The sequence below is a fragment of the Artibeus jamaicensis genome, unplaced genomic scaffold (genome assembly GCF_021234435.1).
Source record: "Artibeus jamaicensis isolate MK-2021 breed Jamaican fruit bat unplaced genomic scaffold, CSHL_Jam_final contig_519, whole genome shotgun sequence".
NCBI lineage: Eukaryota > Metazoa > Chordata > Mammalia > Chiroptera > Phyllostomidae > Artibeus > Artibeus jamaicensis.
The window spans coordinates 18,987,878-19,013,548 of NW_026521871.1; the positions used below are offsets into that span (position 1 = coordinate 18,987,878).

Consider the following 25,671-nt stretch of genomic DNA (forward strand, 5'->3'; position numbering starts at 1 on the left):
AAAAACAAACAATTCCATTACAAAATGGCCAGATGACCTGAATTAACATTTCTGCAGAGAAGACATACAGATGGCCAACAGGCATATGAAAAGATGCTCAAAATCACTAATCATTAGAGAATTACAAATGAAAAAAACCCACAGTGATATGTCATCACACACATTGTCAGAATGGCTATTATCAAAAAAAGTCAACAAGTGTTGGTGAGGATGTGGAGAAAGGGGAACCCTCATGTTCCATTGGTAGGAATGTAAAATGGTGGGCCTATATTGGAAAACACTATGGAGGTTTCTCAAAAAATTAAAAGTAGAACTGTCATAGGACACAGTAATTTGGAGGGGACATTTATCCAAAAAAACACTAATTTGAAAATATGTATGCATCCTTATGTTTAGAACAGCATGATTTACAATAGCCAAGATATAGAGGCAACCTAGGTATTAATGGATAGATGAGTGGATAAAGATGTGAGATATATATACACACACATACATACATACATATATGTATAGGTATATATGTATGTGTGCATGCTCATATGTATATGTAATGGTTTATTATCCAGCAATAAAAAAAGAATGAAATCTTGCCATTTATGACAACATGGATGGACCTAGTGAATATTATGATATGTGAAATAGGGCAGACAGAAAAAGACACATACTGTATGATTTCATTTATATGTAGAACTTAAAAAGAAAAAAACAAACAGGATCATGGTCATAGGTACAGAGAGATGCCAGAGGGGAGAATGTGGCAGGGATGGGTGAAGGAGGGAATAAGAGGTACAAACTTCCAGGTATAAAATAAGTCACAGGGATATGACTAGGAAATCTAGTCAATAACATTGTACTGGAAATAACTCTTCATAGTGACAGATGGTTTGTAGACTTAATAGTAGTGATCACATTATAAGGTATATAAATGTCAAATTGCTATGTTGTACACTAAAAACCAATATGATGTTGTATGTCAACTGTAGTTCAACTTTGTAAAAAGTCACCAAAGAATCTTAGCAAGAAAAGTGATATTCCTAAACTCCTGTTTTAAGGAGATATATACCACCTTTGTCCAAAGGTATGCACTCATATTACAAAAAAAGATAACCTAGTCTTATAAAACAGTTGAGTAAGGAAAATTATGTCCATCAGGAAAGGATCTATATTATTATACTAAAGGGTCAGTATTCTCTACTTAGCAAACTATTCCAGAACCTTTGAAGTATTTATACCCTCCCAGAATGCAGTATTTACATGTTGCAGGACCTTGTGTTATGTGATTCACTTAAGAGGTGTGGTACATTTTATGTAGGTTGATAGATTGTTACAATGATCAAATTCATTGTGATAGTATATTAGTTTTTCTTTTTGGCTTATGTAAAACACACATTTTTCCCCTTTAAGACAGTTAAGCTGTTTGTAGGGAGGGAAAAGTCCTGGTACCTTTTATAAGCTTCTTATACTTGTAACTCAGATTAATTTCCCAGCACGTAAAGGGAATACTGAAAAATCCCTTGCATGATTAAGTATTCCCCTAGAGGATTAAGTTTTTCCACATATTTTTCAAGCCAGGGCTATTAATAATGTTTCAGTATTAAACTTTCTGTACATCCTGATTCTGGGGAAGGCCTTTACTCATTCTGTCCTTGCTGTTAGTTTTTCCACTGTACAGATTTGTGACACCACAGAATTATCCGTGGAAACATAGACTCGAAAACTGAATGAAGTCTAATAAAGTATCATCTCTGGAATTATTTCAATTTTTTAAAACTTTTTGTCCATTTTTCAAACTCATCTTTTACCTTACTGAAAACCTATTGTAAAGTAGCTATTTCATGAGCTTAGTGGTTCACTCAGAAATAAGTGGTCGCTAAACATAGCATTTATCATTTTGGAAAAGATCATTTAGTTTCCATGCACATTTCTCCTGAGATAACAGTCCGGCTTGTAAGAAATCTTATTACTGAGGGATTAGGTTTTAAGTGCCTTTTTATCCAAGCAGTGGGTTGTCAAATTAATTTACTGTGGTTAATCAGCCAAAGACTATTTTGTACATGCCTTGAGACATGACAGTCACCCCTGTTCTTTAAGCCCTTCTGGATCCCAGTCCATTTGTTCCCTCCATCCTGGAGGTCGTTTCTTACCAGCCTTGGATCCCATCTTGGTATTTACCAGCCTTTCAATTTCTTTGACCTCTGCCTTTTTCAGCCTCATCCTGCCAGTCTCCAAGTTTAGATGGGTCCTTAACCACCTTTCTCTGAAAGCTTACAGTATCTGTCCTGAGCAGGGGCCTCAGTTTTTCAGCACTTTTTCTATGATTCTGATCTGCTTCCTTTCTCACATTCTCCAAGAAGCCATCCCAGACCATTACCACCCACCATAGCCCACCCCACGCCCCTCTCTAGCAGCAGATGACTCTGTGGCCTGCTATTCCTAATCTAGATCCTAGAGCTCAGCCCAGTTTCCTAATCTCCGAAATTATCACTACAGCTGCTCTGTGCTTCCTGTAGCTGAGAGAGGGCTACTACCCCTCCTTTCTAGCTCCAACTTCTTCATGGGGATTTTAGAACTCTTCCTTCTCTTCTGAGACTTTTCTCTAGCACTGGAAAAAACAAAACACCTAAACTAAGATTTTAATATTATTTAAATAAGTAATATATGTACATGGTTTTAAAAATTTAAGTAATATAAAAGAATATACAGAGACAACTACTTGATGCCAGTCGTGTATATATGTATATTCTTCCAAAGATGATATATGCATAAACAAACATGTACATTTCCCCTTCTTCCTCTCTCCTCCTCCACGTTTATTTTTAAAACAATACTAGACACATGATTTGGGCATTGTTTTTTAGCATATATCTATGTCTTAGAAATCAGTTTATGTTAGTACTATGGAACTGCATAATTCTTTTTTTCGAAGTGAGGGATGATGATCTTTTTTTAAATTTATTTTTCAATTACAGTTTACATTCAGTGTATAGAACTATCTCATTTTTTTTAATGGATCCAGATTGTAATGACCTTGGTTGTAAATACACCATAATTTAGTTAACCCGTCCCCTATTAAAAGGTAATTGTTTCTAATCTTTTGCTGCTTCAAATTGTGTTGCAGTGAGCATTCCCAAATATCAGTCTGTGTGCATACAAGCAAGAATGGTGTGGGCATGCTGCTTTTGAGTCATCATTCTTATCATAAGATTTCTTTAAAGTGTTCACTTTGTAAAGTGAAAGATAAGTACTAAAGAAAATTGAAAAAAAAATAACTCACAGGACTCTACTCTGAGAAGACAAGCAACCCAATTTAAAAAATGGGCAAAGGACTTGAACAGACACTTCTCCCATGAAGACATACACAGGATCCAGAGATACATGAAAAGATGCTCAATATTGCTAGCTATCAGAGAGATGCAAATTAAAACCACAATGAGATACCACCTCACACCAGTCAGAATGACCATGATAAACAAAGCAACAAACAACAAGTGTTGGAGAGGTTGTGGAGAAAAGGGAACCCTAGTACACTGTTGGTGGGATTGCAGACTGGTACAACCACTATGGAAAACAGTTTAGAATTTTCTCAGAAAACTAAAAATGGATTTTCCCTTTCACCCAGCAATCCCACTGCTAGGATTGTACCCTAGAACCCTGAAACACCAATCCAAAAGAACCTATGCACCCCCAATGTTCATAGCAGCACAATTTACAATAGCCAAGTGCTGGAAGCAACCTAGGTGCCCATCTGTAAATGAATGGATCCAAAAACTATAGTACAGTTATACAATGGAATACTATGCAGCAGAAAGAATGGAGCTCCTACCCTTCACAAAAGCATGGATGAAACTGGAGAGCATTATGCTAAGTGAAATAAGCCAGGTGGTAAAAGACAAATACCATATGATTTCACCTTTAACAAGAACCTAATCAACAAAACAAACAAGTAAAATATAACCAAAGACACTGAAATTGAGAACAGGCTGACAGGGACGAGAGGGGACAGGGGAGGGAATTTCATAGGAAAAGGAGAAGGGTTTGCAGGAACAAGTATAAGGGACACATGGACAATAACAAGGGGGGGTGGAAACAGTTGGGAGATGGGGAAGTCTGAGGGGGTGGGCTGAGGGCTGAGATGGGGGTAAAAGGCAGAAAACTGTATTTAAACAACAATTGAAATAAATTTTTTTCAAAGAATATTGAAAAAAATCATAATTCCCCATCTCTCAAAAAAAGTTTTTGAAGAAAAAGTCTAAACAGTCTGAACTGGGTTGAAACTATCATTCTTCCCTTTTTTTTTTTGCTATTGCTTCTGCAACCTTTCTATGTGTAATTGATTTCTTGAACTTGTCTTTAATGTCTAATATCTTTTCAGAACATTCATCTCTTTATTTCTTAACTCTGAAAGAAATTCTGAGGCATTCTGTTCACTGTTTGCTTTCTGTAATTCACAGTTCCTGTGATTATTGAATTTTTAAATGTGTGGTAATTATATTTTTTATTGTTTTGAAGTACTCATATGTTCTTATATTGTTGTGTCAGGACTACTGGCCTTTTATCTTTTGATCCTTTTATTGAAGTACAACATGTATACAGAAAAGTGCTTGATGGTTTTCCACAAAGTACACCTTTGTTACCAGCACCCCTGACCCTCCCTTGTGCCCTCTTTCAATTACAGTCCCTCCCTGGTTAACTACTCTCCTGTTTCTAACACCATAGATTTCATCTGGCTTGTTTTCTAAATATTATATAAATGTAATCATATAGTATTGGGCTGGCCGAAAAGTCCGTTTAGTTTTTTCATAAAATAAAAGACACATTTTTCATTTTCACCAATAATTTGATTGATTGATTGATTGAATAATTAATAACTTGATTATTTTGAGTAAGTTGGCTATCCCACTGTTGGCTTCTAGTGGGTAGATACCAGGGGTGCTGCTGTACATCTTCCAATGTGTAAGACAGCCCCACAGCAAAGAGTTATTTGGCTAAAATACCAGTATTACCAAAAAACTTTGCAAACTACTTTTGACATGTTCTAATCATCACAGCACCTTCTGCACAAATCTTTTTTTTTTTGCATTTCAGTTGTGTTTTTACTTTTCTTGAAATAATAGAGTATAATACTCCAAAATGTTGCATATCTTCTTTCATCTTCAGTATTAAAATGGCTGAACAAAAGTCCACCAATTTTGAGTAGTTTTTTTAATTCATGCTGATTTGACAGCTGTCACAATACAATCTAACAAGATTGTTCTGAATGAAGTTAAAGACAACTAAGCACTACTAGAGCCATCATATGTAAGAAACTAAACAAACTTTTTTGGCCAACCCAACACATACTGCTTCTCCCTTTTGTTAACATTATGTTTATGAGAATTATTCATGTTGTAGCATATGATTATATTTATTTTCATTGCTATACAGTGTTCCACTAAATGAATAAACCACAGTCTCTACTTGGGGTTATCATGAGTAGCACTACTGTGGGCACTTTTGTTTGGGTCTTCCGGTGCACACATGTATACACTTTTTGTTGGAGATGTATGTGTGTATATATATCAAGTAATTATATAATTGCTTGATCATAGCATATACGTGTTAAACCTCTAGAGTTGTTGCCTCATTTTGTACTCGTATGAGAATGCTGCTTGTTACACATCTTTGCCAGTACTTGGTATTTTCTCTTTCCCATTTTAGCCATGCTGGTAGATATAAAGCAGTATTTCACTGTGGTTTTAGTTTTTATTTCCATGATCACTTGTTGACCATTTCGGTTTTCTCTTTTGTGATGTACCTGGTGAAATTTAGTTATACATTTGAAAAACAATTTTTTTAATACAATTGGCTAGCGAATAGGTCACATTTCTCATCATTCTGTCCCTTCCTTTCCCTTTATCCTTATAAAATGTTTTTCTTGGCTCTTCTCTTACTTGTTATTTTTTTCTAACAAATGAATTTTTTCTTGTGTAACTTTATTTTTTTTAATTTATTTTATTGATTATGCCATTACAGTTCTATTCCCCCCTTCATTTCCCTCCACCCTGCACACCCCTCCCCCACCATTCCTCCCCCTTTAGTTTATGACCTTTTGTCTCAAGTTCTTTAGATTCTATATTTCCCATACTATTCTTGCCCTCCCCCCTATTTTCTACCTACCATCTATGCTACTTATTTTCTGTACCTTCTCCCCCCTTCCCCTTCTCCCACTCCCCTGTTGCTAACCCTCCATGTGATCTTCATTTCTATGGTTCTACTCCTGATCTAGCTGTCCTCTTAGTTTGCTTCTGTTTTAGGCGTGGTTCTTAGTAACTGTGAGTCTGCTGTCCTTTCACTGTTCATATTTTTTATCTTCTTTTTCTTAGATAAGTCTCTTTAACGTTTCATATAATAAGGGCTTGGTGATGATGAACTCCTTGAATTTGATCTTATCTGAGAAGCACTTTATCTGCCCTTCCATTCTAAATGAAAGCTTTGCTGAATAGAGCAATCTTGGATGTAAGTCTTTGGATTTCATGACTTGGAATACTTTTTCCAGCCCCTTCTTGCCTGTAAGGTCTCTTTTGAGAAATCTGCTGACAGTCTGATGGGAACTCCTCTGTAGGTGACTGTCCCCTTATCTCTTGCTGCTTGTAGGATTCTCTCCTTCCTTTTCATCTTGGCTAATGTAATTATGATGTGCCTTGGTGTGTTCCTTCTTGGGTCCAACTTCTTTGGGACTCTCTGAGCTTCCTGAATTTCCTGGAAGTCTATTTCCTTTGCCAGATTGGGGAAGTTCTCCTTTATTATTTGTTCAAATAAGTGTTCCACTGGTGGCTGTTCCTCTTCCCCTTCTGGTACCCCTATAATTCAGATGTTAAAGTGTTTAAAGATGTCCTGAAGGTTCCTAAGCCTCTCCTCATTTTTTTGAATTCTTGTTTCTTCATCCTTTTCTGTTTGGTCATTTTTTTTCCTTCTGGTCCACTGCCTTGATTTGAGTCCCAGTTTTCTTTCCATCATTATTGGTTTCCTGTGCATTTCCCTTCATTTCAATTAGTTTAGCCTTCATATGTTCCTCTAATTTGTGACTAAAATCAACCAATTCTGTGAGCATCCAGATCACCAGTGTTTTGAACTGTGCATTTGAAAGTTTGGGTATTTCTTCATCTCTTAGATTTATTGGCTCTGGGGCTCTGAGTTGTTCTTGAGCCATGTTTTGATCTGTTTGTGCCTGTTAAGTATGAGGAGAGGCACCTTATATGTTCACCAGGGCGGGGCCACCCAGGTCCATGGTTTGTGATGCTGTATGTGGGGGCGGGGTCAGAGAGGGACAATGGCAGTTCCCTCTGCCACTTTCTGCCACTGGGGCCTGCACGGTCTGTCTCACCGCTTCGCTCCTTCACCAGTTTATCTGCGCGTGAATGTGTGACCATGGTCAGCCCTCAGCAGGTCCTCCCACTACTCCACACCTGGGATCTGCCTACGGCTGCCAGCGCACCTGCGAGCCTGGGTTGCGCACCTGGGTTGCACGCCTTGGTTGGTCTGGTGGATCTTTCCTGCCCCACCCACTCTGCTTCTGTCTCTGCCCCTCTTACCGGTTTGGCTGAAGGGTTTGTTGTTGTCAGACTTCCGTGTAGTTCAATTTTCTGTGGTTTGGCTGCATTTTTGTTGCTAAAACTTTGTTCTTTTTAAACTCGGTTGTGTGAGAAGGTGCAGTGCTTCCACCTATGCCTCCATCTTGGCAGAAGTCTAACAAATGAATTTTAAAATCAGTATCCCCAACTTTTCTAGAATTTTTAGTGAATTTGCATATTTTATGAGAAAAAATTGTCATTCAAATTAGAAGATAGCCCTGACCAATGTAGCTCAAATGTCTTGAGCATTGGCCTGCAAATTGAAAGGTCACTGGTTCCATTTCCAATCAGGGCACATGCCTGGGTTGCAGGCCAGGTCCCCAGGACGGGGTGTGAGAGAGGCAACTGATCTCTTCCACACTAATGTTTCTCTTTCTTTCTTTTATTCTCTCTTCCCCTGTCTCTAAAAGTAAATAAATAAAAAAATTTTTTAATTGGAAGATAATATTGTCATTCGAAGAAAGAAGAAAGTGATAAATACTAAGCTCCCATAGTTTTTTGCCCATCAGATTGATTATCCCCTATTTAACACTAGTTTTTATTTTTGACAGGTGCTTATTAAAAGTGAAAATCTTTTAATATGCATTTGAAATCTATGGGCCCCTTTTTAAAAATGTAAATGTTTTACAGGTTCTTGATCAATATGAACGGGAAGGATTTCATTTCCTGGCGAAGGTGTTTAATTCTTCACATTCCTTCTTAGAAGACTTGACTGGTCTTACATTGCTGCACCAAGAGACCCAAGCTGCTGAGGTGAGAGTAAAACAAGCTTTATGTATTGAGAACTGGTCCGTTTGAAACCTATTTGATACTCAAATTTACAGAAAAAGAAGGAAGCAGTTAATTACAATTTTTCCCTTGGAACAAACCTTCTCCAATTGCTAGATGCTGATGTGTGCAGGTTGTTGTATAATAGATGTCAAATGCAAAATATTGCTAATTGAGGAAGTACAGGTTGTTGATTCCCAGGCACCTCTGTAGCCATTGCAGAGTTGACTGTAATGTCCATGAGCCATAATACAATTCAGGCAAGCCATTGGACTCAGGCACTGTTCTTCAAAGAGAGCACACCTGGCTTTTATTTCATAGCTCGATCAGTCTTCTTAGGCCATTGAACCCCACCATGAAATAGCTTCCTCAGTTACAACCCAAGAGTTATATTTACCTTATCAATTTGAATATTTTGCAGATCTTAATTTTCTGGGTCACTATAATCATGTTTTTTTTTTTTTTTAAGACTGGGAATTTTTAAAAAGTTATTTTATTTTTCCAAATGCTCACTGTTCTTAGTAAAGGGTATGCTGTGTGTGTTGTGGATCTATTCATGTCATTTGGCAAAATGGATAGTACCTCATTATGATTGAATGGGATTAAATCAACATCCTTCCACCCTGGGTGAAAAGGCTCTAAGGAAAAATGTGCCCTATCACAGCATTTCCATAAGCTACATAGGAAAACTTTAAATGCCTGTGTCCAGCAAATTGCCAGTAGTCCTATTATCTGATTTATTGATTATCTCCCACCTCACCCCTTCCTAGGGGTATATAATTCTCACCATTGTGGGAGGTCCCAGGGGTCAGTGAGTAGATGGTCAGGCCCAATACTGGACCAGCTGGTGGTGAAAAGGTTGCTGTTTGGGAGATTGAAGCTAGCACTGAGTGTAAGAAAACCATGTGGAAATACCAGAGTCACATCCTTTGAAGCTTTCAGCAGACTGGAGTGAGAATTTTAAGCATACCAGAGCAGCAAGATAGTGCACCTCTAGTGCTGGACTTACAACTGAAACTGGTTCTTCTTTAACTTTCTTTGACTTTGATGTCCTGGGCATTCAACCAATGCAGTCTTTCACTGATGACCAGTAGTTAGACCCACATGGAGTCTTCGTTTCCGAAGATGAATGGCATCTCTGCAGGATTTTAAGAGACTTTCCGGTTTTCCCTAGAACTTTGACTGGGTTCCCAGAGAGGATTCAGAACTTGAGGTTGATCATAGCCACCGTTTTGTCTTTTGAGCAGCAGTGTACTGTCTGATGACAAGGGAAAAATAACATAGGTCTTTTCAGCCATGCAATCATTTGGCTAGTTGGTTGGGGGAATTTTTCCACCCACCTAGAAATAATTCACATACTTTTTTTTGATTGGCTAGAAGAAATGAAACTTGAAATTGACCCCATATTTCACTCTTTAAAACAGAGCAGATGTTAAAATAATGGGCACATTTCTTGATTAAACCTGGCTTGTTTTGCATTTCAGTTTGTCAAACATTAACAGCCTTTTAAAAGACCCTGGAAGTATGAGAGCCACAATGAGTAAAGCAATGTGGGGCAGTATGGGGCATGGTTTCATCCACAAGTCTGAGGTTTTTTTAGGTTTTCCTCAATTAAATTATATTTATAGTTTTGGAATCATAAGCCACATATCAAATTTTTGATTAGAGATGGTAAACTTGTTGGCATATGAGCCAGATATGGCTTGCAGGTGTATTTTGTTTGGCCTGCCCTGTGTATTAAATTCTGAATAAAGCCAACATTTTAAAATTATGAGTTTTATATAAAAATCAGAATTTTCCCATTTATAACTTCTTTGAAATATCAGATCTGGCAATGCCAGGCCTGCATTCCTAAATAGTGATGATTATCTGGAGCCAAGAATCAAACTATATCAATAAATAATATATTTACTTGATATGAAATTTAAAGGTATAAAAAATATTCTGTATGGAAAGGAAATCTTCTAAAGCTTTTTCTTACCACCCAGTTTTAGTGGAGACAAAGACTGTTTTTAGTTTCTTGCCTAAAGGTGTTCTTTTTTAACATATTTATTATATATTTTTTCAGTTATAGTTGACGTCCAATATTACTTTATATTAGTTTCAGGTGTACAGCATAATTATATAATTTATGAACTGATCCCCCTGGCACCATATGCAGTTATTAGAATGTTATTGACTATATTCCCTATACTGTACTTTACATCCCCATGACTGTTCTGTAACTAACAATTTGTACTTCTTAATCCCTTCACCATTTTTGCCCAGCCCCCCAATCTCCTCTCCCATCTGGCAACTTTTAGTTTTTTCTATGAGTCAATGAGTCTGTGTCTGTTTTACTTGTTTATTTTTTTTTCGATTCTACATATAAGTGAAGTCATATGGTATTTAACTTTCTCCATCTGACTTTTCACTTAGCATTATACCCTCTAGGTTCATCCATGTTGTCACAAATGGTAAGACTTCATTCTTTTTTATGACTGAGTAATATTTCATTGTATATATGCACCACTTCTCCTTTATTCACTCATCTATGGATTGCTTCCATATCTTGGCTATTGTGAATAATGCTACAGTGAACATAGGGGTACATATATCTTTTAAATTAGTGTTTTGAGTTTCATTGGCTGTATTTCCAGGAGTAGAATTGCTGAGTTATAATGTAGTTCTCATTTTCATTTTTTGAGGAAATTCCATACTGTTTTCCACAGTGGCTGCACCAGTCTGCATTTCTACCAACAGTGCATGAGTGTTCCCTTTTCTCTACATCCTTGCCAGCATTTGTTTGTTGATTTATTGGTGATGTCCATTCTTACAGATATGAAGTGATATCTCATTGTGGTTTAAGTTTGCATTTCTCTGATGATTAGTGGTGTTGAACATCTTTTCATGTGTCTATTGGCCATCTGTTTGTCCTTTTTGGAGAAGTGTCTATTTAGGGCCTCTCCCCATTTTTTAATTGGATTGTTTGGGGTTTGGGGTTTTATTTTTGTGTGTGGGTTTTTTTATTTTGGTGATGAGTTGTATGAGGTCTTTATAAATTTTGGATATTAACCCCTTATCAGATGTCTCATTAGTGAATATCTCCTCCCACTTAGTAGGTTGTCTTTTCTAATTTTATCTAGTCTATTTTTTAAATTTTTTTCTTTTGTTTTCCTTACCCAAAGAGATATATGAGAAAAAAATATTGCTATGAAAAATTTCAGATATTTTACTGCATATGTTTTATGTTTTTGAATTTTACATTTAAGTCTTTAATCCATTTTTAGTTTATTTTTGTATGTGGTATAAGAAAGTGGTCTAGTTTCTTTTTCTTTTTTTGCATATATTTGTCCAATTTTCTCAACATCATTTATTGGATAGACTGTCTTTACCCCATCATATGTACTTGCTTTGATTGTCAGAGATTAATTGACCATATAGGTGTGGGTTTATTTCTGGGCTCTCTGTCTTGTTCCAAAAGGTACTCTTTAAGTGATGTTCTCTATTTAGATGATGCTTTTCAGTTGATGATGCTTATAGGTATTGGTATTTATAGACCCTGTCTTAGAAAAGGATCATTACTTTTCTTAAAAAGCTATTAAGGACTGTATTTGAAGATAATACTCACCAGAGGACCTCATAACAACGAAAATCATTATCCTATCCACGTTAATTTGCAGTACTGTGAAAAATATGTGTGTGCATATAAATGTTTGTCAAAAAATATACATGTATCTGTTTAGTTGTTTGATTTCCATATTTGATTCCAAGTGCATTTGTAAATGTTCAATAATAAAAATACAAAATTCTGCATCCCATATAGAAAGGTCCCAACTTATTTATTTTAGCAACACAGTGAAGAATGCCCAATGAATTCTCATCTTAGGCTGTTTTCAGGCATCAACATGGGATTCAATGAGATAATTATATGTGATAGAATTATTTTACACATTATTTATAACATATATATTTGTAGAGATACTGTTTTTTAAAAAGAATTACTGAACATCTTTTGAAAATTTGATAGGGTACTGTACTGGTGAATACAGAAGTTAATGAGGCAAGCTCATGGTCTAGTGTGAGAAACAGACACATAAATAGGGCACTCTAATATCATTACAAATATTTTAGTAATTTATATATTAATTGCCGAGAGAGCAGTTACTCCTGTCTGGGGGAGTAAGGATGTCAAGGAAAGCTTCACAGAGGAAGGAAAAAACATTCCAGTTAGGTTTATTAAATTAATTAATTATTTTAATTGAGGTGTAATTGACATGTAACATTATATTACTTTCAGGTGCTCAGTATAATGACTTACTATTTGTACATACTGCAAAATGATCACCACAATAAGTGTAGTTAACATCCATCACCAGTTAGTTTTAAAGGATAAGTAAGCTATCATTAAAAATAAAAGTTGGATTTGGGCAGGAAAAGAGTAGGGAAGTCAGGGAGGGCATTCTAGGCTGAATAAAAGAAGTCTCAGAGGCCAAGTCTTTAGTGTGTTACTCATAATCATGAGCATGTAGCTGGAGCCAGAGTTTCCTGAAATAAGATAAGGGTTTTTTTAATAACACTTTTATTGAATTATAATTCATATACTCTGAAGTTCACCCTTTAAAAATATACAGTTTGGTGGGCTTTTTTAGTATATTCAGAGTTGTGCTACTTATTGCTACCACTAAGTTTAGAACATTTTCGTCACACCCAAAAGAAACTCTGTAACCATGAAGCAGTCACTCCTCATTCCCCCTCCTTCTGGGCCTGGCAACCACTACTCTACTTTTTTGTCGCTATAGACTTACCTTTTCTGGACATGTCATGTAAATGGAACCTCACAATTTGTGGCCTTTTCTATCTGGCACCTTTAACTTAGCATGATGTTTTCAAGGTTCATCCATGTTACAGCAAGATAATTCTCTTTTAGTTAAAAGAGGAGAACTTGTGATGCTATTAAATTTTCTTATATTGTTTAGTACTGCTGGTCTGTCTCCCAAATTATAGTCCCTTTTATAGAGGAATGCCTAACTGATCTGACTAGAGACTGCAGATCTACTATTTTCATAGAAAGGGGCACAGAGATAATGAATTGGAAGATATTATATTTGTTTGTTTATTTTTGAGAGAGAAACATCAATTTATTATTCCATTTCTTTCTGTATTCATTGGTTAATTCTTATATGTGCCGTGACCGGAGATTGAACCTGCAACGTTGGTATATCAGAACAGCACTCCAACCAACTAAGCTACCCAGTCAGGGCTTGGAAGATATATTTAAGACAGAATCATCTAGATCTGTGCAACCCAATTTTTTTGCACTCATCCCTCTTCCACGATTCAAAAACAATTATTATTTCAGTCTAGGTTACTAGTATAACAACACCACTGTTGAGATTAGCAGACAAGTCACCAGGTCAGTTTGTGTTGCAGGAGGGCTTGAAGTGCATGATGCAGAGCAAGGACTCAGCATGTGGTGGAAGGAGTTGCCAGACTTACAAAGATGAGTTTGTTTTGGGTAATGATGATTTTGAGGTAAATGAGCAAAAATGGATGATATTAGAGATAGAATGGAGATAGAGCTTAGAAAATAAAAACAGAACTGGTAGATTGATTTTGCAGACAAAGGAAGATTATCCTGTTTCATTTAGTGAAATGAGGAGAAGCTGCTGAGCTAAGGTCTAATAAAAATATTGGACCTTATTGAAATATTTCTTGTAGTTAAACATTGAATATCAAATATTGAAATATTTCTCGTATTTAAATGAGAAATATGTGTTGTAGATATTTACCTCGAACTATAGATTAAAATTTTTTAAATGCCTCATAAATGCTTTCTCTAATGTTACATTTCATAAAGCACAGGCATTGGACAGAGAACTCTTTGTAGTCCATGTAGCTGCCAAATTATAGTTTACATTCCACCCATGAAGTGTATTAGAAAGTCTCATAGAGGAAAAGGCCCACTCACCTTTTTACTCTCTTAAATGTTGCCATCTGAATAGGGAATTTTGTGTGAAGGTCTGACCATTACTTTCAAGACCCTTAGGGAGAATGGTTTTGGATATTTGGAGACTGAGCCCAGTTCCCTGTTGCTCCTAGACATCTGTTTATCCCAGTTGGAACCAAAGAAATGGTCTTTAAGTTGATTGGACAAGATGTCCAAGTTGGGGAGCTGGTGAAGTACTTACCAAATGCTCTTTAAATTGCTGAATTTGTTAAAGAAGGACTCAGTCTAAATCAAACATGGGAATGACTTAACCATGTTTTCACAAAATGGTTTACTGTGACTTGTCTCTTTTAGGGTTATTTACCAACTAACTACCAGTTCTCATGTACTGATTCCATTCCAGCTGTGGGTTCAACTTCAACATTGTGCTGTGGAAAATGCCAAATAATTTTCAAGCTCTGTCTAACTAGAGAGAAAAGACTGATTCATAAGAGAATTAATAAAGCTGTATTGATATATTCTTGAGAAATTCAAATTTCAAAATCCCATAATCCAGCTTCCCTGAACTACTTCCTTCTCATTCTTGACAGTTTGCAAGTTCCATGATTTCAGCATTAATTTTAGGCTATGTTTCCTTCTCTTGCCTTGACTTCTCTTGCCCATGAAATATTATCAATATTTCATGTTGTGTCATATAGTTGTTTTCAGGATTGTAGTTATAGCACTCTATTAATATAATTGTAGAATTAGGGATTAATAAAAGATCATTTTAAAAGAAAATTTAGCGCCAACTTTAACATAGGATGTAAAATCATGAACAGGCTGGCAGAAATGAACAAGGCTGAGCCCATGGCTTGATTCTGATTTAAAACTCATATTCTGACTCATCTACTACAGAATTCAGGATTGTAGAAAATAAAGTGCCAGTTTTTCTCATAGCAGGAAAGTCATAAGAAAAACATTATAGTCATGTGATATGACTTCATTGGCATGACAATTTACTATTCGGCAAAGTAAATAGCTCAATTAACAAATGTTTCTGCTGGGCCTTTTGCACTTACACTGAGTTTTTGGCCTCTCCCTCTCACAGCTGGTTTTGATTTGGTTCCTGTGGACTATTTGTTTTGTTTTGTTTTGTATTTAACAACAGTCAGATATTTATGCACAGCTTCATCAAGAGCCTCTGATGACAAATAGCCTTTGGAGGCCAGTAGAAGCTGTGGGAAACCCCGTGTCAGCACTTAGACCTGTTTCCAATGGAGAGGAATTGCTCTGGGGACTGACCTGGCCTGCTTGTGAGTCCAGTTGTCTTTTCCCAGAGCCTTCTGCTAGCCATGGTCCAGCCTGCACTGGCCCATCCTCAGACTGTACCTTCCCTTTGATTTTTCCTTATGAAGCAATCCGTCAAGACACAGCCTTGGCCTTCTCTCCTAAGTGAGGAGGGAAAGGCAGAAACAACAGGCAGAAAGCCATTTAGTTCTTAGATTGGGAACTACAGACTAGTTTTTGAAATAAGGTTTGGCTATACCCCTGCAGAACTCACATTATAGAATGAGTCCCTTTTATTTGCTGTCAGAGCTATCTATGTGGATTTGACATGTTTTGGTAAGTTGGTATTAGGGAAGGATTCCAGTTGGAGGACAGGCATTGAAGTCTGGGCAGAGTTCCCCACCCTTAAGGAGTCTTGGATGGTATAATCCATTTGGAGGTCTGTGGGAGAGAGAAGGGGAGAATCATAAATGCTAAAAGCACTATTAAGACAGGAATATTAAGAAATAGAACATGAGAACTGTATCCTCCGTAAATTTTAGTTCTTGTTCTGCTGGTGTTCTCATGAGTACTTGGGTGGATAATTTAAACATTTTGTGTATCAGTTTCCCCACTTACAATAAGAGGATTGAACCATATGCGAAATCTTTTTTAGCTCTAATAATTCAGTGATTTTGACTCAAATATACCCAGTATGACCAAAAAATTTAAAAGGTGGCTAATTCTTACATTAAAAAAATGTTTTTAAATGGCTCTGACTGGTGTGGTTCAGTGGCTTGGACATTGTCTCACAAAGGGGAAGGTCACCAGTTCGATTTCTGGTCAGGGCATATGCCTGAGGCCAGGACCCCAGGTGTGGGTGTATGAGAGGCAACTGATTGATGTTTCTCTAGCACATCCAAGTTTCCCTATTTTTCTCCCTCCCTTCTCTTCTCTTTAAAAAGAAAGAAATAAACCTATTTTTAAAAGTTTTAAAATGTATCAGAGTGATTACTTTTTGTGCATTTTATAAATATTCTCTGGTATCTATCATATCTGGCTGCCATTACTAGAAGCATTTTTGGTCACATTCTTTTGAGATTTAGAACTACTTTGAGCCTTAAAAAGAACATTGCTCATACTGTGTATTGGTTGGTGTGTGTAGCAGTGTATATAAATCCAAAATGGTGTAATCCAGCCAACTGACCTCATTCTCCAGACTTGGCACCCAAGACTTTTGGCTTCTTCATAAACTCAAGTCTCACTTCACCATAATCGAGTACGTTCATAAAGATGAAAGCCAAATCTGCCTTTAAGTAATGGCAGTATCCTTAGAATGTTGAATGTGTAGTAGGTGGAGTTTCTTTAAAAAGCAGCCATATTACAGTGTAACACACAGAATGAATGAGTAGCCTGAACTCTGGCCTGATCAGAAGGCCTGAATTCATATCCTCATTCCAACATATGGCTGAGACTGCTGTGTTCAAACGTGTGGGTTGTGCAGGACCAGACCATGTGCAGTGGCCCTATGTGAGACCTTGGGTCATTTCCTTAATTTCATTGACCTTTGCTTTCTTCATTTGTAGAGTGGAGTAAATAATTCCTGCTTCTGTGAACATTAAATAAATCATCTTTCAAAAGAAATGGTAGATAAACTACATCAAAACTTTGTGCTTCAAATAGTTTTTTGCAAGTTACATATTTGATAAGGAACTGATATTCACAATATATTGGGAACTCTTGCAACTCAACAGTAAAAAGAAACAACCCAATTTAAAAATGGCCTATGGCCCTAGCTGGTGTGGCTCAGTGGATTGAGTGCCGGTCTGTGAACCAAAGAGTTGCTAGTTTGATTCCCAGTCAGGGCACATGCCTGGATTGCAGGCCAGGTCCCCAGTAGTGGGTGCATGAGAGGCAACCACACATTGATGTTTCTCTCCCTCTCTTTGTCCCTCCCTTCGCTTCTCTCTAAAAATAAATAAAAAAATATTGTTAATGGGCAGTGGTTTTAAATAAACATCTCTAAAAGTTATACAGATGCCCAGTAAGTACAAGAAAAGATGCTCAACATCATTAGCCATTAGGGAAATCAAATCAAAACTACTGTGAGGTACCACTTCATACCCACTAACATGACTACAATCAAGGAAACAGACATTAAGTGTTGAAAAGGATGTGGAGAAACTGGAACCCTCTTACACTGTTGGTGAGAATGTAAAATGGCAAAGCCACTTTGGATAACGGTCCAGCAGTTTCTTAAAAAATTGAACACAGAATTATCATATGGCTCAGAAATTTTACTCCTAAATATATAACCAAGCAAAATGCAAACACATATTCATTTAAAAAATTTGTATACCAATGTTCTTAACAGCATTGTTTATTCATAATAGCCAAAAAATAGAAACAACCCAGAGGTCCATCAAACTGATAAACGAATCAACTATTATAAAATAAAGGGATATTATTTGGCATTAAAAAAGGAAGAATTACTGTTATGCACTTCAATGTGAATGAACCTTGCTAAGTGAAAAAAGCCAGTCACAAAAGGCCACATTTTATAGGATTTCATATATAAGAAATTTCCAGAATTTTAAAATCCATAGAGTCAAAAAACAGATCAGTGGTTGCCAGGGAGTGGGGGTGGGAGATTGGAGGGAAGTAAGGAGTCACTACTTGTGGATAAGGGCCTCTTTTTGAGATGATGACATGTTCAAATCTTGGCTTGTAGTAATGGTTGTACAACTCAAACATGCTAAAATGTTGAATTATATACACTTTAAATGGGTGAGTTGCAAGATATGTGAATTATATCCCAATAAATTTTTTTTAAGGAAGAAAAGAAAGCATGTAGCCCTGATGTACATATTGGGACTCTCTGTGCTTCCTCCTCCTTTCCTTGTCTCTCTCCGGCTCTCTGAGGGCAGTGATGATTTTTTGTCTGTGACAGGCTATCGGAGCATGCTAACCTATTGTTTGTAGAGGTGACAGTAATTTCTACCATCTTTATTGTGCCTCAGTGTTCAAAGCCGTAGCCTCTGCTCACCATTTCAACTCTTCCTTACACTGTGGGTAGCCAGTAAGTACTGAGAGTGCTAAGGAAAGAGGAAGAATATGGAAGCGGGGCCCACTGGCCAAATGCCCCCCTGGCAGGCTTTATAGAAGGAGAGAGAAAGTCAAAATGTCAGTTCTGGCCACAGAGACCCTCATGGAGTTGTTAGGAGAATTTGAGAGTGCTTTTGTATCTATTATTTTAAGTTGAAGTACGTGTTTCAAAGATCCATATCCCAACCTAGATCTGAATTTTTTAAATTTCCCTCCATAACAGGATTTAGTTTTTTCCCAAGACCCTTTATTTTGAGATTCTTGAACATACAAAAAGTTTTTTAAAAGGCACAATAAATTCCTCATGTACCTTCTACCTGGATTCAGTGATTAACATTTTGTCACACCTAGTTTCTCTCTCGCACACACAGACACACACACACAATATGTGAGCACACACACATCACATACACACTCACATGTTTTCTCTTCCTGAACCATTTGAAAGCAAATTTCATATATATTGACACTCTAACCTAATTTTTTAGCATAAAACTGTCCAGAATACAGACATTTTTCTATGTAAACAATACCATTGGTGTCACAGAACAATAAACAGTAATTCCATATCACCTGAAGTTGAATACGCATTCAAATTTTCCCAATAGTACACAGGATTTTACTTTTATTATTATTTTTAATATATTTTATTGATTATGCCATTACAGTTGTCCTATTCCCCCCCTCATTCCCCTCCATCCTGCATACCCCATCCCCCTCCGTTCCCCCCCTTTAGTTTATGTCCATGTGTCACAAGTTTTTTAGATTCTATATTTCCCATACTATTCTTGCCCTCCCCCTGTTTTCTCCCCACCATTTATGCAACTTATTCTCTGTACCTTCTCCCCCATCTCCTCCTCCCACTCCCCTGTTGCTAACCCTTCATGTGATCTCCATTTCTATGGTTCCGCTCCTGATCTAGCTGAATGGTTTGTTGTTGTCAGACTTCCGTACAGTTCAATTTTCCGAGTTTTGGTTGCATTCTTCTTCCTAAAACTTTGTTGTCTTTAAACTTGGTTGTGCAAAGAGGCACAGTGTTTCCACCTATACCTCCATCCTGGCCGGAAGTCTCATGCACGGGATTTTAAAGACACATTTTTTAAATTTCTTTTTTAAAAATATATTTTATTGATTATGTCATTACAGTTTATTCCCCCTTCATTCCCCTCCACCCTGCACACCCCTCCCCCACCATTCCCCTCCCTTTAGTTTATGACCACGTGTCTAAAGTTCTTTAGATTCTATATTTCTCATACTATTCTTGCCCTCCCCCCTATCTATTTTCTACCTACCATCTATGCTACTTATTTTCTGTACCTTCTCCCCCCTTCCCCTTCTCCCTCTCGCCTGTTGCTAACCCTCCATATGATCTTCATTTCTGTGGTTTTGCTCCTGATCTAGCTGTCCTCTTAGATTGCCTTTGTTTTAGGTGTGGTTCTTAATAACTGTGAGTTTGCTGTCCTTCCACTGTTCATCTTTTTTATCTTCTTTTTCTTAGGTAAGTCCCTTTAACATTTCATATAATAAGGGCTTGGTGATGATGAACTCCTTAATTTGATCTTATCTGAGAAGCACTTTATCTGCCCTTCCATTCTAAATGAAAGCTTTGCTGGATAGAGCAATCTTGGATGTAAGTCTTTGGATTTCATGACTTGGAATACTTCTTTCCAGCCCCTTCTTGCCTGTAAGGTCTCTTTTGAGAAATCTGCTGACAGTCTGATGGGAACTCCTTTGTAGGTGACAGTCCCCTTAGCTCTTGCTGCTTCTAGGATTCTCTCTTTCATTTTAATCTTGGCTAACATAATGATGATGTGCCTTGGTGTGTTCCTTCTTGGGTCCAAGTTCTTTGGGACTCTCTGAGCTTCCTGAATTTCCTGGAAGTCTATTTCCTTTGCCAGAATGGGGAAGTTATCCTTTATTATTTGTTTAAATAAGTTTTCCACTGGTGGCTGTTCCTCTTCCCCTTCTGGTACCCCTATAATTCGGATGTTGGAACATTTAAAGATGTCCTGAAGGTTCCTAAGCCTCTCCTCATTTTTTTGAGTTCTTGTTTTTTCATCCTTTCCTGTTTGTTCATTTTTTTTCTCTTCCTGGTCCACTCCATTGATTTGAGTCCCAGTTTCCTTTCCATTACTATTGGTTTCCTGTGCATTTCCCTTCATTTCAATTAGTTTATCCTTCATATGTTCCTCTAATTTGTGACTAAAATCAACCAGTTCTGTGAGCATCCTGATCACCAGTGTTTTGAACTGTGCATCTGAAAGTTTGGCTATTTCTTCATTGCTTAGATTTATTGGCTCTGGGGCTCTGAGTTGTTCTTGAGCCATGTTTTGATCTGTTTGTGCCTGTTAAGTATGAGGAGAGGCACCTTATATGTTCACCAGGGCGGGGCCACCCAGGTCCATGGTTTGTGACGCTGTAGGTGGGGGTGGGTCAGAGAGAGGCCACCCAGGTCGCTGGGTTGTGACGCTGTATGTGGGGGCGGGGTCAGAGAGGGACAATGGCGGTCACCTCTGCCACTTTCTGCCACTGGGGCCTGCAAGGTCTGTCTCACCGCTTCGCTCCTTCACCAGTTTATCTGCGCTCGAATGTGTGACTGTGGTCAGCCCTCAGTGAGTCCACCGCCTTGCGCCCTCAGTGGGTCTGCCCACTACTCCACACCTGGGATCTGCCCTCAGCTGTCTGCGTGCCTGGGTCATGCCCGGGTCAGTCTGGTGGCTCTTTTCTGCCTGACCAGGCTCTGCTGCTGGCTCTGCTTCTCTTACTGGTTTGGCTGAAGGGTTCGTTGTTGTCAGACTTCTGTGTATTTCAATTTTCTGTGGTTTGGCTGCGTTTTTGTTGCTAAAACTTTGTTGGTTTTAAACTTGGTTGTGTGAGAAGGTGCAGTGCTTCCACCTACGCCTCCATCTTGGCGGAAGTCCGAAAGGCACATTTTAAACTATTTCCTTTATCCTCAACTTTACAATTTATACCTATAAAGTTTTTTTAAGTAATAATTGTCAGTCACTTGCATATAAATCTGGGCATATCTATTAAGTTCTTGACACCCTCCTCTCTACATAGGGAGGCTTGGTTATCCTTTCTGGTAGTGTACCCCAGAGGTTTTGCTGTACCAGGCAGGTCTCCTCCAGCCCTGAGCAGTGGTTCCTGCCTACACTCCCCCAGGAGTCCCCATGTCTGAGGCTTTTGAGGAGGTAGGGATGGAACTGGGAAGGCTATTTTTTATATTTTTAAAAGGCTAACAGAAATGAAACATTTATGACGTTGAGGTTCCATTGACCAACTAAACTATCAAGTTGTTTTTTTGTTTTGTTTATTTGTCAGAAGCTCTGATTGGCAGTTATGTATGCCTTTGAATTAGAAAAACAGTCAGATAAAGTAGTGCATTTTTTTTTGTAGGAGAGGTGTTTCTGACATCTAGTCCTATAAGAAAGATAGTGGGGATTAGGAAGTGGGAGCCACCGGCCCTGATTTCCTGACTGCATCAGCAGCGGAGGGTTCTAGGAAGGTGTTGTTGAAGCTTGTCCTGTGGCCATTATTCTAGGGGCTAAATTTTTACAGCTGACCCTTCTCACTTGCAAACAGAACAGCTGCCATGTGTTGAATTTTGGGGTTGTCCATGTTTTGATACTGTAAAATTAAGTTGATTTTTTGGTTCTGAAACTTTAGTGTTGCTTCATCTTGTTTCTCAGTCAGCTGTGGGAGAGCAGGGAGGAAAGGGGATATGAAATATTCTAAGATACATATATGTACTTATTTATTTTGATCCCCACCCAAGGATATATTTATTGATTTTAGAGAGAAGAAGGGAGGGAAGGAGAGAGAGAGAAAGAGACATATTTCAGTTACCTCCCATATGTACCCTGACTGGGGATCAAACCTGCAACCTAGGTATGTGTCCTGACCAGTCCCCGCTCTGACCCGCTCTGACCACGCCCCCACATACAGCCTCACAACCCAGCGACCTGGGAGTCCACGGCGCCGCTTCTCACACTTAAAGGGCCAGAACAGACCAAAAATGTCGCAAGAAGATCTCAAAGCCCCACAGCCCATAGATCCAAGCGATGAAGAAATAGCAAAACTCTCAGATGCACAGTTTAAAACACTGGTCATCAGGATCCTCACAGAACTGGTTGATTATACCCACAAATTAGACAAATATATGAAGGCAAAACTAATTGAAATGAATGGAATTGCACAGGACACCAATAGCAATGAAAAGGAAACTGGGACTCAAATCAATGGAGTGGACCAGGAAGAGAAAAAAAATGAACAAACAGGAAAGGATGAAAAAACAAGAACTCAAAAAAATGAGGAGAGGCTTAGGAACCTTCAGGACATCTTTAAACGTTCCAACATCCGAATTATAGGGGTACCAGAAGGGGAAGAGGAACAGCCACCAGTGGAAAACTTATTTAAACAAATAATAAAGGAGAATTTCCCCAGTCTGGCAAAGGAAATAGACTTCCAGGAAATTCAGGAAGCTCAGAGAGTCCCAAAGAACTTGGACCCAAGAAGGAACACACCAAGGCACATCATCATTATGTTAGCCAAGATTAAAATGAAAGAGAGAATCCTAGAAGCAGCAAGAGATAAGGGGACAGTCACCTACAGAGGAGTTCCCATCAGACTGTCAGCAGATTTCTCAAAAGAGACCTTACAGGCAAGAAGGGGCTGGAAAGAGGTATTCCAAGTCATGAAATCCAAAGACCTACAACCAAGATTGCTCTATCCAGCAAAACTTTCATTTAGAATGGAAGGACAGATAAAGTGCTTCTCAGATAAGATCAAATTCAAGGAGTTCATCATCACCAAGCCCTTATTATATGAAATGTTAAAGGGACTTACCTAAGAAAAAGAAGTTAAAGAAACATGAACAGTGAAAGGACAACAAACTCACAGTTATTAATGACCACACCTAAAACGAAAGCAAACTAAAAGGACAGCTAGATCAGGAGTGGAAACATAGAAATGAAGATCTCAAGGAGGGATAGCAACAGGGGAGTGGGAGGAGGAGAAGGGGGGAGAAGGTACAGAAAATAAGTAGCATAGACAGTAGATAGAAAATAGATGGGGGGGCAAGAATAGCATGGGAAATATAGAATCTAAAGGACTTGAGACACATGATCATAAACTAAAGGGGGGGGAATGGTGGGGATGGGGGGTAGGGTGGAGGGGAATGAAAGGGGGAATAGAACAACTGTAACAGCATAATCAATAAAAATAAATTAAAAAAAAAAGATATTGGCTGGGTTGGAGCAGTGGTTCTCAATCTGGCTGCCCATTAGAATTTTACCTGGAGTGCTTTCTAAAAATACTGATGCTTAGACCACACTTCCACCAGAAATTTGATTCTATTGGATTAGAGCTTTTTATAGCTTTTCTAACCTAATATTCCATAATAGTGATAGAGTATTTTTAATACTTGGGTTTCATGATCTTGATCGCCCCACTTGTGTGCACCCTAAATTAAATATGGCAGAGGGTTATTTTCTATCTTTGGAAGTGAGTTATAAAAAGGAGGAAAATCTTCAATTTAGTCCACAGAGGAAACATGATATCAACAATAGAAATATTTTTGTTGCTGATTTACTTTCCGCATTAGCAGGATTTTCTTTCATTGACAGCTGTCATGACAAAATGCACATCCAATGACAATATTAAGAACTCATAAATGAGCCTTAGAAGGAATGAGGCACATGTCAGGTGAGGGCCCAGCACAAGTCTGAGAAGGCTGAATTCATAAATTCCTGACAGTGAACCTCCCACTGTAAGATTCTGTCCCATGGCCAAAAGCCTTAACCTTCAATTACAGTTGGAGAAAGGGCTTCCCAGGCCTGGGATCATGGTACAGGTTGTGCCCCAGGAAGAGTTGACCAAAACCACTGCTCTCCTGGACTGGACCATGGGTGAGGCCATCACTGGGGCTGGGGAAAGGCACCGTGAGAAAGCATATACCATTCCATCTGCCTATTTGTATTTCCAAAAGTCTCCATAATGAACAGTTGTTTTTTTCTCCTGACATTGGGTCAGCAGTGCTTTTTAGTACCCACCTGCCACTCAGCATGTAATCTGTATCTGACAGTTCTGTGGTACTTGTATTTTTCAGAGTGGGTTTACTTGCATTTACTCCATTGATCATCATAGCAATCATTTGATAAAAAGCCTTTGTATAGCCTTTTAGACCCTGGCTATGATAGCAAAAAACCAAAAGTTCAAATTGGGTTTAACATAAATGAGGAATTTGTAACTGAGCCATGGAATCCTGGCCCCAAGGATTCTAGGTTTGGGTTGGGGAGTGTTTAATGTCATGTCTGTCTTTTTCTTCATTGCTCATCTCTGTTTTCTTTTTGTTGATGTCATTCTCTCTCATTGTGAACAGTTTCTCTGGCCCCCGCCCCATGTAGCAAAACACATGGCCTCAGTTAGTTCCACAATCTCTTCCTTTAAGAGCATGTTCCCCAGTGTCTCCAAAAGGAAAACTCAGGGCACAGACTGTGATTGACTAGGTCTGAGTCACATGTCTTCTCTAGGCGACTTGTAGTAGACAGGGATGGGCTGTCATGATCGGCCAGCTTGGACTACAGGCAGGGTGTGGTGATTGGCAGCCTCCCTTAGAACCATGTGCTTGTGAGATGGGCACAGTCCAGCCCAAAGGAGAAGGGATTGATATGGGTGAATGGGTGCTGGGCATAAGTATAGAAGTCCATTCTAAGTCCAGTCTACTCTCAATTCTACTGTGTCTGTCCTTGGGCCTCCTATACAGTTCTTGTCTATGAGCAATTTCAAATTAAGGACTTTAGTACAAATTTCAAAATTCTCATCCCCAGATTTACCTCCAGCTTGACTTACTCTCTGAATTTACCCCATCTTCTCACCTAACCACTGGTACCATAAAAGAACTCTTCACATTGAGTTCTTTAGTGAACTAGCTGCTCAGTCTACCTCACCCCCACTACCAAAGGAAGAGTTTTCTCCAAGACTGAAACATATGGCTTCTCCACCAACACA

The 25,671-nt window shown here is 38.3% G+C and overlaps 1 protein-coding gene across 3 annotated transcripts in view; it reads left to right on the forward strand.

The window, feature by feature from the left end:
* The window catches only part of ATG7 (autophagy related 7), a 294,865-nt gene that overhangs the window by 159,031 nt on the left and 110,163 nt on the right, over window positions 1-25,671 (forward strand). For 2 of the 3 annotated variants that reach the window (XM_053669368.1, XM_053669369.1), the window contains exon 20: window positions 8,241-8,363. The exons of the other annotated variant lie outside the window; for it this stretch is intronic. In XM_053669368.1, coding sequence (XP_053525343.1) covers window positions 8,241-8,363 — 123 coding nt within the window. The remainder of the gene's footprint in view (window positions 1-8,240; window positions 8,364-25,671) is intronic. 3 annotated transcript variants of the gene reach the window in all.